General features: G+C 37.6%; 1 protein-coding gene across 1 annotated transcript; it reads left to right on the top strand.

The window, feature by feature from the left end:
- The first annotated feature begins 5,567 nt into the window (after window positions 1–5,567).
- On the top strand, window positions 5,568–15,332 carry KLRB1 (killer cell lectin like receptor B1). Its single transcript, XM_045781324.2, is given in 7 exon segments — window positions 5,568–5,711; window positions 8,968–9,066; window positions 9,729–9,803; window positions 10,959–11,113; window positions 11,707–11,822; window positions 15,186–15,289; window positions 15,292–15,332. Coding segments are annotated over 7 exon segments (675 nt in total). The 5' UTR covers window positions 5,568–5,626.
- Window positions 15,333–17,698: the final 2,366 nt, after the last annotated feature.

Below are 17,698 nucleotides of genomic sequence, written 5' to 3'. Positions count from 1 at the left end.
TTTATAATTATTTTTTATTATGCTATGTTAGTCACCATACAGTATATCCTTAGTTTTTGATGTAGTGTTCAAGGATTCATTATTTGCGTATAACACCCAGTGCACCATGCAATATGTGCCCTCCTTAATACCCATCACTGGCCTACCCCAGTCCCCCATCCCCCTCCCCTCTGAAGCCCTCAGTTTGTTTCCCAGAGTCGATAGTCTCTCATGGTTCATTCCTTCTTCTGTTTACCCCCCCTTCATTCTTCCCTTCCTTCTCCTACCAATCTTCCTGCCATTTCTTATGTTCCATAAATGAGTGAAACCATATGATAATTGTCTTTCTCTGCTTGACTTATTTCACTTAGCATTATCTCCTCCAGTCCTGTCCATGTTGCTGCAAATGTTGGGTAATCATTCTTTCTGATGGCTGAGTAATATTCCATTGTATATATGGACCACATCTTCTTAATCCAGTCATCTGTTGAAGGGCATCTCGGCTCCTTCCACAATTTCACTATTGTGGACAATGCTGCTATGAACATTGGGGTGCATATGGCCCTTCTCTTCACTACGTCTGTATCGTTGAGGTAAATAACCAGTAGTGCAATTGCTGGATCATAGGATAGCTCTATTTTTAAATTTTTAAGGGACCTCCACACTGTTTTCCAGAGTGGCTCTACCAACTTGCATTCCCACCAACAGTGTAAGAGGGATCCCCTTTCTCCACATCCTCTCCAACATTTGTTATTTCTTGCCTTGACAATTTTTGCCATTCTAACTGGCATAAGGTGGTATCTAAGTGTGGTTTGGATTTGAATTTCCCTGATGTCTAATGATTTTGAACATTTTTTCATGTGTCTGTTAGCCATTTGTATGTCTTCATTGGAAAAGTGTCTGTTCATATCTTCTGCCCATTTTTTGATTTGATTATTTGTTTCTTGTCTATTGAGTTTGAGAAGTTCTTTATAGATCTTGGATACCAGTCTTTTATCTGTAGTGTCATTTGCAAATATCTTCTCCCATTCCATTGCTCATTTTTTGATCAGGCTCTTTGATTTTTTGTTGTGCTGTAGATGAGTCATAGAAATTCCTTATATATTCTGGATATTAACCCTTTATCAGATATATGATTTGCAAACATTTTCTCCTATTCTGTAGGTTGATTTTTCACTATGTTGTGTCCCTTGATGCACAAAAGATTTAAAGTTTGATGGGGTTTTTTGGGGTATCATATAAAAAAATCATTGCTAAGTTCAATGTTATGAAGATTTTCCTGTATGTTTTCTTCTAGAACTTTTATAAATTTAGGCCTTGCATTTATGTTGTTAATGCATTTTGAGTTAATTTTTATATGTCATGTAAGATAAGATTCCAACTTCATTCTTGTGCATTTAGACATCTACTTCCCAATATCATTTGTTGGAGAGTTTCCTTTTTCCCCTTGAGTAGTGTTGGCACACTTGCTGAAGATCATATAGCCAAAAACATGGGAGTTATGTCTAGATTCTCTATTTTATTGATTTAGTTTTCTGTCTTCACACCAGTACCACATTGTTCTGATTACTGGAGCTTTATGATATGGTTTAAAATCAGAAAATGCAAGTTCTCCAACTTTGTTCTTCTTTTTCTGTTTTGTCTATTTGAAGTTCCTAGAGAATTTTAGGATGATTTCTTTCTATTTATTTTTTTAAGATAGGAGGGGCAGAGGGAGAGAGAGAGAATCCCAAGCAGGCTCTAAGTCCAGCACAGAGACCAACATGGGGCTCAGTCATGATCATGATCTGAGCTGAAATCAAGTGTTGGACACTTAACTGACTGAGCCACCCAGACACCCCATTTTTCTTTGTATTTCTGAAAAAAAAAAAGTGCCACTGGAATTTTGATAGGAATTGCATTTAATCTAAAGTTTATTTTATGCTGTTTGCACATTTTAACAATATTAAGTCTTCCGATCCATGAACGTGGGCTGCCTTTCCATTTATTTATGTATGATTTAATTTCTTTCAGTAATGTTTTATATATTTAAATGTACAAGTCTTTCATTTCCTTAACTGGGTTTAGTCCTAAGTATTTTATTCTTTTTGATGCTATTGTGAATGGATTAATTTTCTTCATTTCCTTTCCTCCCATGTCTGCCTGCAATACTGTAGCTCTGCTTGCTGCTCACCTCAGTTTTCAGTAGCTTATCTTGAGCTGGTCCCCTAAGCACTCTGAGTAAGGCAAGACTGAAACCAGTTCCTTGAGTAGCCCTCAGACAATCCAGAATGTTGGGTGCATGGTCCACTCTTTTTTTTTTCCGCCATCTTGAAGGAGGTTAACAGGGTTTCCACCTGATGTCTCCACAATATGCTGTGTAGGGGGAAGGGCACTAATGAGTGTACCAAATGCTGGGAATTATCCTACTCCTTTCGGTGGAATGTTTTCTCGGTTTTACATTGGCCTGGTGCTGCAGTTTCTCAGCTGGTCTCTAGAGCTCTTACAGAGGTATTCTGGTCCATATATTGCTGTCAATTCAGTGGACGAAGGTGGGCCTGTAGTTTCCTAGTCTGCCTTTTCTTTTATATTATAAGCCTGGAAGGGATTTTCTTGTCTCATGATTACCACATATTGCCTCTTGTGTTTTCACCTTCTCGCACCACATTATTCTCCTATCGCTCGTTTCTCCATTTGCTAGCTATCTTCTGGCCTCTACTATATTTCTTCACATTCAAAAGTAACTTTGTTTTTATTCTACTCTCTTTTCCTGTCCACTCCAACTCCCACCATTAACCTAGGAAAGCTCAATGTCAAAATAAGTGATATAATAAAAAGAAATCTATCTTTATTGTTTTTTGAGCTACTCAATATTTTTGCTACTATTACACATTCTGAATCTCAGAGTTTGTAATCATTCATTCTCTGAAATATTTAGCTTTAACATCGTGTATATTACATGTGTGCCTATCGCTGTATGTATGTGTATGTGTGTATATATACATACACAAACATATATAGTCAGGAATGTACTGTCACATATATATACATATAACATATATACATATGTATGTGACAGTATATTCCTAAATTCTGATATGCTTTTTGCAAAAGTGCCATCTAGATGATTAGATGAACAAAACTAAAAAAATTCTCCAAGTGTGAATTCTCATAAAGGGTTTATTTCGTATGTATACAATAATGATTGCACAATAAGGGTCTTTTGTGATCAATGATTGTAAAGATGGCTGTAACAAGCAAAATGAATCATCAATATGTTGGGTAGTACATATGGACAAGTAAAGACTCATCTTTTGTTTTTAATTCTCTTTGATCCAGCTCATGCTTTTGCAGTTCAGACTTTTACAAGCTTCTGTTTGAAGGAAACACTCTGAAAGGAACATTGAAATAAATTATTATTCATATGGCCATTGTGGATTCCTAATAGTCACAATCATGCTGCATAACTTTATTTTTTTAAGATTTTATTTATTTATTTGAAAGAGAGAGAGAACATGAGCATGGGGAGGGGAGAGGGACAAGCAGACTTCCCACTGAGCAGGGAGCCTCTATCCCAGGACCCTAAGATCCTGACCTGAGCCAAAGGCTAATCTTTAATGGACAGAGCCACCCAGGCGCCCTGGTGCTGCGTAACTTTGAATTAAACTTTAGTGCACTAAAAGCATTATTTAAATCCCCTGATTATCAGACTTCTATTCACTCTTTTGATCTTTCTCAAATATCCCCACACTTTTTACTTGCTACATCAGTGTTTCTTTACTTGTGGTTCATGAACCACCTGTGTTACCTGGGATGATTTTTTAGCACATCCCCCACCTCAGACTAACTGAATCTTAGGAGGGGAAGAGTATATGTGACGAAATTCTACATTATTAACAAGTTTTCAGTTGGTCCTTATATAGCCACTAAAATTCAAGAACCGTTGTTCTATATAGGTGACCCAGTATACCCTTCCATAATCCTGGCAGATTATGTTTACTCTAAAAACATAGGTGACAAACGTGACAAAACCAAATATCATAGCACAAATAAAGTGACTTTTACTACCAAATAGATCCTTAAAGAACATTGTCACTGAATCACTCAAGAGTGCATATAATCGTATTATCAACCTAAGCTAGTTTTAGTGACCCAATATATCATACTCAAGATGCAGAATTTTGGGGGAGGCTGAAAGGTTCACCTTCTAAATAATGGTGGATAAGCATTGGTGCATCCCTCTAAAAATTAAACTCTCACAAGAAAATTTTTAAAAAATCTTAGGGATTTTTAAATTCAGAATATTATCATCGACAATGCTGGATATATTTTTATAATATATGAGCATATATTTTTCATATGTCTCTAAAAACAGCAACCCCTTTTGTTTTTCCCACCATCAGCTTAAGGGTGCATAGATTATAAATGTAATGGGGCACATGGGTGGCTCACTCGGTTAGGCATCGGCCTTCAGCTCAGGTCATGATCCTGGGGTCCTGCGATAGAGGTCCTCCCCGTTGGTCCCCCTCGGGCTCCCTGCTCCGAGGGGAGCCTGGGTCTCCCTCTCCCTCTGCCACTCCCTCTGCTTGTGCTCACACACACACTCTCTCTCTGTCAAATGGATAAACAAAATCTAATAAAAAATGAAAAGAAAAGTCATATTTTTCTTTTTGGTCACTCAACTCTCACACATGCTTACTTTTCATAATTATCAGTAATCTTTAAGGACTAAGCCTATGTCTCTATGGCAGGCACAGAATGAAAACTTTCTGGGGTGAAAAGACACGTTCTGCCTGCTGGGGAACCAAAGCCAGGAGACTGGTTTCACTGTCCAGTGATTTTGAGCACTGGGTACAATTCTGCCCTGATTACAGTAAGTGACTTTGAGGAAACCCCTGGTTTTCTCTCTTCTCATTTGTACTGTAGGAATGTCAGACTTGGTGGCATCCAAGGTCCTATGCCTGAAAATCCTTGAAAGAGGAAATTCTACAGACTCAAGTGCTCCACTTTCTGTAATTCTGGCAGCTTTCAATTTTTTTACTTATGTGGAGAATTTGTTACACTCACAAGTGCCTTTAGAACTAAGCTAAGAGTGGTTTATGGATGCTTTTTAAAATTATCTTATTAAGAGGCCATTTCCACATTTGAATGCCGTTTTCCATATTTTACAACTTTATTTGGAACACAAATATTTCAGGAAGAATTTAGAGCTTTTAAAAGGCATCCTTCCATTTTTTGCATAAATGTTTATTTTTTGTGACATTGCATTAACTATTATTTCTCTCGATTACTGAGTCTTTTTGGAGAGTCCCTTAAATGCGTACCCTAGATGAATGTCTCATTTGCCTCATCCTGGTCCTGACCCTTAGAAAGATACTCAAAATGGATGGTTAGAAGGACAACAACAAAAGCTTGACCAAATTTTGTCAAACAACAGACCAATTAATTAAGCAAAGTAGATATTACATATCTAAGTATATTGGACACCCAATAAGTGGATTGTCTCACTAATTTTGGAGAAAACCCACAGCTAAAAATGCAGGTGGGAGGGGATACCAGAGACACAACAAAGCATTTCAGACTGGGCACTTCCTTTTGCTGATCTTAACTCATAGACCTTGGAGTCTGTCCTTACACACAAGTTCAGTGCCGTATTCCCCTGCTTGCAATGGATGGACAAGTGGTGTATGCTGACTTAAACTTATCCAGGGGTTCTTGCCTTGCAAGTTCATCAGCCCCATCACTTCCTCAGAGTAAGTACCTTTAATTTTCCTTTTGGCATTTGTTTATCTTCCACAGTTAGAATTTCGTCTTGTATTTATGGTTTTATTTTATTTTATTTTATTTTATTTTAAAGATTTTATTTATTTATTCGACAGAGATAGAGCCAGCCAGCGAGAGAGGGAACACAGCAGGGGGAGTGGGAGAGAAAGAAGCAGGCTCCCAGCAGAGGAGCCCGATGTGGGACTCGATCCCGGAACGGCGGGATCACGCCCTGAGCCGAAGGCAGACGCTTAACCGCTGCGCCACCCAGGCGCCCCCATGTATTTATGGTTTTAAATCACTGCTCTGAGGATGAGCAGCAGTCCTATATAAATGTTACGGTAGTGCAGCATCGTTTGTCTGTAGGTAGCAATAACTGTGAAGAAAAGCACACACCTTGTAGATTTCGTTTTTTTAGATCAAGATATTAGTGTGGGGGCACCTGGGCGGCTCAGTGGGTTGACTGTCTGCCTTCAGCTCAGGTCATGATCTCATGGTCCTGGGATCAAGCCCCGCATCAGGCTCCCTGCTCGGTGGGGAGCCTGCTTCTCCCTCTCCTGCTCCCCCTGCTTGTGCGTGCTCTCCTTCTCTCTCTCTGTCAAATAATTAAATAAAATCTTTATTAAAAATATATGAATGTGAAAAGTGAACATCACTTCTATTACTGAGCCTCGGTTAAAAACCAGGAAGAAATATTTTACAAATATGAACAAAGTAATATTTTAGAGACACGTTGCTACCTTGCTGTAATGGCAACCTACCTTATTCCCAATCTTTCCACAAAATATTAAGATTAAGCTCCAGTGAATTTACTTCCGTAGTATTTTTTCACAATGCAAAGTATAAGCTTAATGATTAACATCCTTCACTCTCCAAAGAGAAGGGGGAAAAAATTCTGGAAGAAAATCATATTCAAGATCAAAGACTTCAATATAATTACAATGTGATGGTTTCTAACTTTGAAACGATACTTGAAAAGTATCACAGTTTAGAAGGAGATAAGCCATGAGACATAGTATCATTAACGAACAAACCTATTTGACACATGTTGAAATCAGCACTTTTCCATGTCAGTGAAAAAAAATGGGGAAGTGTAATATGAAGTAACAGGTGAGGGATGCCATGACCTGGACATGGATGAAAAAAGACCAGAAACTAGGCAGGAAATACATAGGAAATTACCATGACTTTCCGAAATCTAACCAAAGTAATATTGGGATTTTTATCTAACCTAGTATTTGTTTCATATTGTGCTAAGCATGTAGGCTATATCCTTTTAGGATGATTTGGCATAGGTTTGAAACTATTAAATTATCAATGTTCCAAATTGGGAAAAATGTTTAGAGTTACCAAATAAGTTTCACTATACTTTTCATATGGGAGTTAAGGAGAATTGAAGGATTTTAATAACTACAGTTGGGGGTTAGTGTAGCCACAGTTATTTTTTTATGGCAAAGAGTAAGTCTTCTTATTCAGATCTAGCAAAAGTGGAGAGAAAGGAAGATGGTGTTGAAAGGGAATGTCAGAAAAACGGAAGAAAAATAAAGGCAGAGAGATTTTCTTCAAAAGCTACTCTCTATGACCCCAAATCAATGGGTCCAGAAAATTTGTCTAGTCTGATCATATTTTTATCCTACAAAATACCATCCCGAAAGGGAACCTAAAAAAGGTAGAATAAAGTCAACAAAATGTGTCATTAAAAAACATTGACCTGATATTATAATTACCGTGAAACCACTACTGAGTTTCTTGGCTAAAATTTTCAGGCTGTGGTTACTGTAAAATAGTGAAAACAACCAAAGGAGTCAGTAAAACCAGACAGAGATGTGAGCGTTGACCTATTTTGTTACAGCCAAGGGGTTTGGTCCTTAGAAAAGTAAGGTGTTGGCAAAATGTCTCTAGGGGTTATTCATTCAAAAATAAGCACCTTGTATGTGCCAGGCATGCGAGCACAGCAGTGAACAAATAGAGAAAAAAATCTTTTCCTTTATTATATTTATATTATACTACTATAGACACATACAGATAAGCAAAGAACTAAGTATATGTAAAAAGATCACGTGATATTAAGTGCAATTGAGAAAAGTAAAAAATAGAAAAAGAATTTAGCTCTGGGGGAGAGTACAGTATCAAATGGAATATTTCCAGAAGGTAATGCCAAGATGACATTTGAGTCAAGACCTGAAAGAATCGTGGGACAAATTTTTTTATTAGAAAATTACTCTCATTATTTTTCCCTATGAAATCCAAATTTTTAAAGATGTCTAGAACCAGATACCTGGGTGGCTCAGTCAGTTAAGCATCTGCCTTTGGCCCAGGTCATGATTCTGGGGTCCTGGGATCATTGCATTCCCTGCTCAGCAAGGAGCCTGCCACTCCCCCTGCTTGTGCTCTCTCTCTGTCAAATAAGTAAATAAAATCTTTAAAAAAATAAAACAAAGATGTCGAGAACCAAAATACATTGATACATTTATGATTAATTTATACAGTCACGATTTCTGATGAACATGAGATATAGAATATATTGTAAATGATATGATTACAGAGAAATACAAATATTTGATATTTTGTTAGACTATGCAATGTTGTAGACATAAGTGTGTGCTATGTTCCATTCACTGAAATACTGAAAATAATATGCAGCTTCACAGAACACTCTTCCTTGAATGCCATACATCTGACTCAACTTGGAGATAATTGTTTTAGACAACAATAAAGTAGAGGAATCCATGTCCAAGAGTAGAATTGTTGTATATCACCGGAACCTAAAATTGTGCTTAACACTAAATAGAGCCTCAATAGAGTTCTTTCTAAAATACCTTGACCGGACGAAGGCCATCCTTTTTAGCTAAAATTCTTTGACTCACTCCCTACAATAGGGTATGTGCTTCATTTTCACGCAACACTTGGCAATTTTCAAAACTTTTTCACACCTATCCCATTTGATTATTACACCAATCATTTGTACATAAGACAAGCATAAATATTTCTGTTTTATCTATGAGCGAACTCTCAGCGGGGTCTGACTGAGAATCCACCTTGTGGGTCTCTGGTAGCTTGAACTTCCTAAAAATAACAGCCCATGTTCGACAGATACCAAACGTTACAGTAGTAAAGGCTGATAAATATTCTTTCCTGCCCCCATCTCCCAACCTGAATCGGTCTATGCGTGCTCCAAAACACCCTTGCTCTTTGTCCCAGATGAACTCAACTGGGTTAACTGAGTGTATTTTCTTAACTTCTCAGACGTCTGTCAAGGTTCATCTTGGCATCAGTTTGCTCTGAAACTTGGTTGTTCAGCGGTTATTCTTCTTACTTTGACGGTGATTGGGTTGAGTATTTCAGGTAAGTGAGGCAAGATCATTTGCTTCAGAATACTTGTATTATTTCTATCACAAATATTAGAGTATCAACATCATTTGGCTACCTTGAACTTAGTGAAAGACCAATAAAATGAAAACAATTACAAAACAATGCTTTTCACGATGCTCGGCCCAAATCTACTCTGCAAACTTCAGCCTTTCACATTTCTCTTCCTACTTGTTCTGATCATCTTCATGGGGTATTTCAGATGTGCCCCCCGAACCTAAAAAGGATCACAATTACAATCAAAACATGACCGTGACAAAGAAAATTAAAATTTTCCCTTATTTACAGCTTTTGAAGCACCTACTAAATTCCAGATTGCACTAGGCAATCTTTCCCACGGGGTAGGCATGAGATGAGAAACTTGGTCAGGAGTATAAACACCTTAGGAGTAGATACCAGGTAAGTCGGCGTCTGTGTGAGTTCACTGTTCCGTGTGTTTTCTTGTTTGTTTGTTTGTTTGTTTGTGTATGTATGCTGTGTTCCAACGAGACCCTTTGCTACAACATTACTATTGCTTTATCTTCTGTCCACGTTCAGCCTTGTTGAGATAATATAGTCTCCTCAAGTGATCAATATAACATATCTATTTCACCACATTCAGCATTTAATCTTCTTAATGCTTTCTCCTTATTTACTAGTGATATTCTTAAGACGAAACTCATCAGTAGAAGAAAACCGAGTGGACGTTCAAGAGAACAGGAATGAAACAACAGGTAATTTGGTAGCTTGAACTTCCTAAAAATAGCAGCCCATATTCGACAGATACCAAACCTTACAGTAGTAAAGGCTCTTAACGATCCGTAAGTTAAGGTGGCATTTTCTTTCTGATATTTTATGTTTGACAAAACTGAGGGGTCGAAAGGGTAAGCAACTGACTTACGGTCATACATCTAGTAAGAGGGGACAAAGGAAATCACACCTGTGACCAGACATCAGAGTCTATGATCTTAATCACCAGCTCACGCTGCCTCATGAGAAGGTGCTGCTAGAATATTCAATAATGAATAGCCAAATACCATGTTAAAAAGTAAACTATACACTCATGCAAAGTATTCGATGATCTTAATGAGCATGTCAAAGAGTTAACTTTTGTCCAAAGCTAATGAGTGGAACTCAAACATAAAATGAATTTTTAAATATTTATTGTGTTCATTACTCTTAATGTTCATTAATCTTAAGACATCAATCTTGCTCCACCAGGTAGTGTGAGTTAACAAAGACACTATTGTTGAATGACTGTAGCAGAATGTGATCACGGATTGAGCACGTTCTCACAGAGCAGAAATGTTAGGAAACCTGGAAATTCCTTCTGGAAAATGTTATCCAATAGAGTGCCTTAAGTTAGCAAATAGATAATTTGGCAATTAGAAATTTTCCATAGAATTTGTTGTTAATTTAGTGAAACCAATGATTATCTGCCTTGCAGTTTACATGTTGTTTAAAATAAACATTTTTTAGATACCTACATTTTGGTCATATAGTGGAGTCAGTGCTAGTGATGAGTTTAAGGAAACTTAGGAATAGTTTTGACTCTACCACCATCTGATTGTGTGGACTTAAATTATTCCGTCAGTGCCTTAAAAAGTAAGATGTGGCTGTTTAAATGATGGAGATGGTCTTTCCCTATTCTAATATTCTGTGATTCCATTTATGCTCAGTAAAACTGGTCGTGAATTTCCAATTCTTGATACCAGAAACAGTAAGTCTCAAAAACCTCAAAATTATAATAAATTCATTTGTTGTTCTTACAGTGATAATCAGAGACTTCTATGCATTTATAATGACCTGTGCATGTATGAGTAGTTATGGTGGGTGGAGACAGGATAGAAATATAACACTTATTTATTTCATCTTTCTGTTTACTTCAGAGAAACTAAATCTGTTAAAGTGCCCAGAAGGTTGGCGTCTACTCCCAGAAAAATGCTTGTTTTTTTCTCCTACTCCCAACACTTGGAAAGACAGTCTGACTGATTGTTCCACAAAAGAATCCAGTTTGCTGCTTATTCAAGATCAGAAAGAATTGGTAAATAATTAAATAAGATACCTTAATAAAACTTAGCACTTTTTTCTAACCATACCAGGATCTTTGGGCTTTAGCCCAAAGGTTCCATGCAGATAGAAGTAACAACTTTAACTTCAAGAAGCTCACAGTCTGACAGACTACACACAGGTGTAAGCAAATAACTGAATATAAATTGATGCCTGAAGCAATATGAATATAAATATAGAGACAATAATGTCACAAAAAAGCAATAGTAATTAACTCTGATGGGGAGTTAGGAAAGGCATCATAGACTACATGAGACTTGAACTCTGTTTTAGAGAGTGAGTAGAAAAATGCAAGTCGGGGCGCCTGGGTGGCAGAGCGGTTGGGCGTCTGCCTTAGGCTCAGGGCGTGATCCCGGCGTTATGGGATTGAGCCCCACATCAGGCTCCTCTGCTATGAGCCTGCTTCTTCCTCTCCCACTCCCCCTGCTTGTGTTCCCTCTCTCGCTGGCTGTCTCTATCTCTGTCAAATAAATAAATAAAATCTTTAAAAAAAAAAAAAGAAAAATGCAAGCCATGAATAGATAATGCAGATTCAATATTCAGTCATTTCTTTCATTTCATTGATAGAAACTCATACGAAAGCAGATAAATGAAAAGGGAATGCTCTTTTGGATTGGACTAAATTTAACGTTATCAGAGAAGAAATGGAAGTGGATAAATGGTTCATTTTTAAATTCAAATGTGTGAGTATTAGATCAGCTAATTTGAATATTCACTCTATATCGGGTTTATATTACAAGATAGTAACACTGTTCTGGAAGATTGAGTCTTGTGGTTTTAATTTAGTTTAGAAATTTTCAAGAGATTCAGAATAGACTAAGATGAATGATGTTGAAGTTGGTTGGTTGAAAATTCCATATGTGAAAAGACATCAGCCCATTATAGCAATATATATTTTTATCTGCAAGGGGGTTTTAGAGGAGACAAGGAATAGACTAACTTTTGGGAGGGGCACATGCAATTAAACAATCTCTAGCTGGAGACTTTTAGCATGCAAACATTTTTAAGTAGTGTTTTTCAAATTGTGGGACAATATACCTTAGTGGGTCACAATCAGCACTGGAACAGTAAATATAAGAAAAAAAAAGTAAATATCAGAGTGCAGAACCCAGACAAGCCAAATCCTTATTGATTAACATATGTTTTATATGTTATATGTATTCTATACTGTATTCTTACTATCAGCTAGAGAAAAGAACATGCTATTAAGAAATCACAAAAACAGAAAACACACAGCACTGTACTGTATTTCTCTAAAAAAAAAAAAATGCATAGAAGTGAACCTGTGTAGTTCAAACCCATGTTGTTTAAGCATCAGCTCTATAGTTTAACCAGTGGTGTAAAGGAGACAGTTATTTGAGGGAATGGGATTAACATGGCATAGGCCACAAAGGATCTAATTGCTGCTTTCTGTTGGGTGTCACCTTATAGTTTCTTGTGTAAGACAGTCAAGATAACTAGCAGTGTAATAGGAGCTTTGATGGTACACAGGTAAATTACATATTTTAACAGAATTCATGGTTAATTGTACAACAAAGGAAGAGTATTTTTTTTCCTCAGAAGCAAAAGTATGTAGGAATTCAATAGTTGCTGTAAAGAACTTTTCGATAGATTTCTCAGAAGAGATGATATTATGTTGCATTTTTTTGAGTCTGTGAGTGACTCAGTCAAATCTGTATAAATTATAGTTAATTTTTTTATCATTGAAAAAGCATGAGGAACATGAGGTAAAAACCTGAAATTTAAAACACAGGAGCACGTTCAAGTTTATCTAAACTATAGTAATAATTTATATGGAAAAGTATGAAACATTGAAAAAAGCTGGCTTAATTAGCAAATTTTCACATTGTTTGACCCATATTCTCAACTGTTTTTTTAAATGTGATTCTTTAAAAGATTTTTAAAAAATAAGTGTCCTTGGAGGCACAGTTGGTTAAGCGTCTGGCTCCTGGTTTCAGCTCAGATCATGATCTCAGGGTTCCGGGGATAGAGCCTTGTGTTGGGCTCTGTACTCAGCACAGAGTCTGCTTGGAATTCTCTCTCCCTCTGCCTCTCCCACTGTGTGCTCGCTCTCTCAGTCTCTCTAAAATAAGTAAATGAATAAATGAATGAATGAATGAATGAATGAATGAATAAAGTAAGTGTTCTGGAGTAGAATAAACTCATGAAAAGGCAAGCATCCTTATTCTGTTAAATAAAATCTATCCTCACACCACATGTACACCACAAACCACACAGCAAAACACACCAAAAACAACACCCACATACACCAAACACACCACACACAAGACACACTCACTACACATACACAACACACATATACACCACACGTACTCCACGTATATACCACACACACAGCACAGACACACACATAAAAATCTATCCTCATTTTGTATACATTTCCTGGGTATTGTATTCTATACTTTATTTACATATAAATAAAAACCTGATATTGACTTATTTTTATTTTTTCATACATAGTAATGGTTAATTTTTGTTGATTCAATTTAGCAGCGTGTGTGTATTTATTTTACTAAGATTCATAATTAAATTGGAAAACACTGAGGTGTCTGTGAGCAGAAATATGGGGAAAGTGGATGGATTAAATTAAGCTGAACATTCCATTTTACTCTGGGATAAAAATGATGCTTTGATTAAGATGGCAGTGATCAGATAAACCTAGAAGGTGTCGGGTTATAGTAGAAAGGGTATCAGATTCTGCTTTCATTTTAACGGTCAGCCTGGCTTGCTGGTAAGGAGAAAAATAGAGGGTGGTGATAATTTTTCTTGCAGGACTGTTTGGGGATTAAATGAGATGAGGTTAGAGAACCAGCTGAGGAAAGCCTGGGAAGCCATTGAGGGCCTTTTGGAAAGACAGTCATCGACCTGGACCTCTGAGCATTGAAAAAGTTATCTTGAACGCAGAAAAAGGGATCAAAAGGGTAGAAGAGGTAAAACATGGCGGACTTCGGCAACAGCCCAGTTGAGAGAAGTTCATAATTTGATGAGAGTGTCAGACACTAAGGAGGAATCAGATGGGCGGCTCAGGCCCAAGGGGCTGTATGAAGAAATGCAATGAAGTAACAAAGAAAAGCTGTGACAGAACCCTGTCCACTGCCACCATTCCACTTGGTTTGAAACACATAAGTGAGTCTTGAACTCACGCCATCCCGGCACCTGACCCTAATGCTGCCTATTCCGTTGTTGATTCTACTCCCACCCTCACCTACAGTGAGCCACAAGCCTCACGCTTGTTGAAACTAATGGCACACTGAAGAAGATACCCACCAACTTCTGTTTGGAATGGGGAAAAAAGGAAACTTTGGACCACATACCACACAAACGAAGCCTCTTTTCCTAGCTGTGTCCAAAGTCTGTAGACCCTGTATGCCCATCACTCAGTGTGTACTTAATATGTTTACCGAGTACATACTTCGTTTAAGCTTTGTCATACTGTCACATGTGCCATCTCAATGTCTCCCCCAAATATTAGTGGTTATGTCCTGTATATTTAAGAAAACTGAAGTTCGGTAAAGAAACTTTTCACATGATATGTTAATGATAGAATAGGAATAAGATGAGAATCCCAGTTTCCAAAGCTTGTCTTCTTTGTATGTGTTATTACGAAGCTTGTTAGAGGACGCTTTTCCAGTGAAGATGAACTTGCAATTCCAGAGATTTATATAGCTTTAAATTAAAAGTTTATTCCAGAGCACCTAGGTGGCTCAGATCTCAGAGTCATGGGATTGGGCCCCATGCCTAGCCCAGAGTCAAGTCCCATGTCAGGCTCCACATTCAGCATGGAGTTTCTTGGGAGTCTCTCCCTCTCCCTCTGCTCCTCCCCACTCTTGGGATCTAAATAAATAAATAAAATATTTTTAAAAAAAGTTTATACCACTATATTTGTGACTGTGTACTTACTTTATACTTAATAATTGAGCATCCCAATGTTTCCTGAAAGTTGTAGGAGACACTGGCTAGATGAAGAGAATTAATTGTGTGAGAAAATCCTAAACACTAAGAGAGGCTTTTCTTTTTCTCCGCAGATTACAAATTACTGGCTATACTAAAGAAAGGAGCTGTGTTTCCATCTCACAGACAGGACTTGTTTCTGAGGACTGTGACACAGAAAATCGATGGATCTGCCAAAAAAACTAAAACCTGTCAGAAATAAAGTATGTTCTGACTCTTGACTACATGACCCCTCTCAATTTCTTTACTTTCCATTACAGGTCTCTGCAATTTTAACTATATATCCGGTTTGTTTTTTTTTTTTAAGATTTTATTTATTTATTCGACAGAGATAGAGACAGCCAGCGAGAGAGGGAACACAAGCAGGGGGAGTGGGAGAGGAAGAAGCAGGCTCCCAGCCGAGGAGCCCGATGTGGGACTCGATCCCGGAATGCCAGGATCATGCCCTGAGCCGAAGGCAGACGCTTAACGACTGCGCTACCCAGGCGCCCCTTAACTATATATCCGGTTAAACAGCCCTAATGTATAATTAACAGCACAAAGTGAACCAATACTGAGAATTCTAAAACTGTGGTGAATCTTACAGAAGTTCTTGTCTAATCTACTCATTAAATGAATGAGGAAACAAATATATAGGGAAAACAGGTATCATTTTAAGATACAGTGATATTCTATGGAAAGAAGCCCACAGCAGCTGAGAGGAATGGTTTCCAGTCCTGGCAGATACATGTGGTCTTCATTCATCCCCACTATGCCTTAGCTCACCTCCAGAGAAGTTTTAGGAAAAGATTTCTAAAGTCCTGTGAATATTTCATAGTCTGTGATTTTTCATATTATTACACAACTGGATTGTGGCAGAACATTGACTTAAGCCCATTCTCTTGACTCTGATATCAGAATCTCATAACCAAAGCATCTTGGGAAGGGATCTAAGCTCTTCCTGCCATTCCAGTGTTCTCCCTATTTTTTCTCATTACTTCTCTATCTTCCTTCTATGTCTCCTTTCTATGGCTCACATACAAGCTGTAGGAAATATGTAATTAAATTTTCCATTATTTAATGGAAAATAGTGTTTTTTCAACAAAAGAGAAATGTTTATTCAGATAAATATCATGAGTTCACTTTTTTAAAACATGCCACATCTTCTTTGGAGATCAAATAAGTAATAATACTGGAGGCTGATAATAAAATTTCTGAAAAATAGGTATCTATTTAGTCTGATCATTCAAAGCCAATTTGAATTATATAAATTCGTGTACATACTATAATGACTAAAGTAACATTTCAATTTCTGTTCTCCATAATGATTTATAATACTTGTTAATATACAATTTTAAAGATACCAAAAACACAAAGTATAATTCATTTCATGTCAGTTAGGAACTAAATTACTTAGGGAGACATTCTAGACAAGAGCCTCATTATGAATAGTATACATTAACAGTGAGATTTTGAAGTGTTTGACACGTCTGAGGAAGAGACCTGTAAAGAACAGAAATCTGAAAAGAAGTGTATCCATAATTCACAATGTACATTTCCACCCCTTGAAAGGATGTTCAACGCAACCTTCTAAAGCGAATCAGGATACGGCTCTCTTAATCCATCCAGTTAATCCAGAATTCATTCCAAACATGGACCTCTTCCTTCTCCTATACTTGTTGGATCCCAAATGAAGTGCCCCTAGGGGGCACATCTGTAAGAAAGTTTTACAGTGAAACTGACTCCAAGAAGTCAGGTTCTGTCACTAGGATTTGCTATTGAAGTATCGAAAGATCACGTAAATTTACCAGTGGCCAGGATACTGGAGATCATCTCAGACTCAAACTCTGAAGATGCAGCTCCCTGAGGAAAGCATGTCTAACCATATTCTAAGCGGATTAAAAATTATTAGATCTGGGGCGCCTGGGTGGCACAGCGGTTAAGCGTCTGCCTTCGGCTCAGGGCGTGATCCTGGCGTTGTGGGATCGAGCCCCGCATCAGGCTCCTCCGCTAGGAGCCTGCTTCTTCCTCTCCCACTCCCCCTGCTTGTGTTCCCTCTCTCGCTGGCTGTCTCTATCTCTGTCGAATAAATAAATAAAATCTTTAAAAAAAAATTATTCGATGTAAGGAATAGTTTTGGTTACAGTATTTGAGTCAATGTTTATTGACATAAACTAACAGCAACCCTAAAACACGTCAAAAGAAATACTTGCTACGTCATTCAAGATCTGCCGTCTACATTTCCTCTAAGCGGCCCATACGCTCTGTGTGCAGGCTCCCTACCGATCTCTGAACACCTCCTGACACTGTACGATTTCATAGTTTAATACATGTTGTCCCGTGAGTGTGAGGTCCTCTTTTCACACATCTTTATGCATTGACTAGAAAAGCCTGAGTAGTTGTGGATGGCTTAAATGAAATGTGAATTCCTTTCTGAATGTTTCCTCAAGCTTCTCTGTCTCTCACAACTTGTAATTTATTTCTCTTTACTTTTCCGTAATATCATTACGTTTCCTCTTTGCTATATTAAGATAAGTTGCTTTTATGTTTTTGAGGCTGCTTCCATTGCTCTCCTGGCTAGCCTTGCACAAGCAGCAAGACAGAGTGA

This window comes from Ursus americanus, chromosome 25 (genome assembly GCF_024610735.1).
Source record: "Ursus americanus isolate L20-20 chromosome 25, mUrsAme1.1.p, whole genome shotgun sequence".
Lineage (NCBI taxonomy): Eukaryota > Metazoa > Chordata > Mammalia > Carnivora > Ursidae > Ursus > Ursus americanus.
Note: the sequence above shows the minus strand (reverse complement) of the source record. Positions and strands in the feature narration are given on the sequence as shown.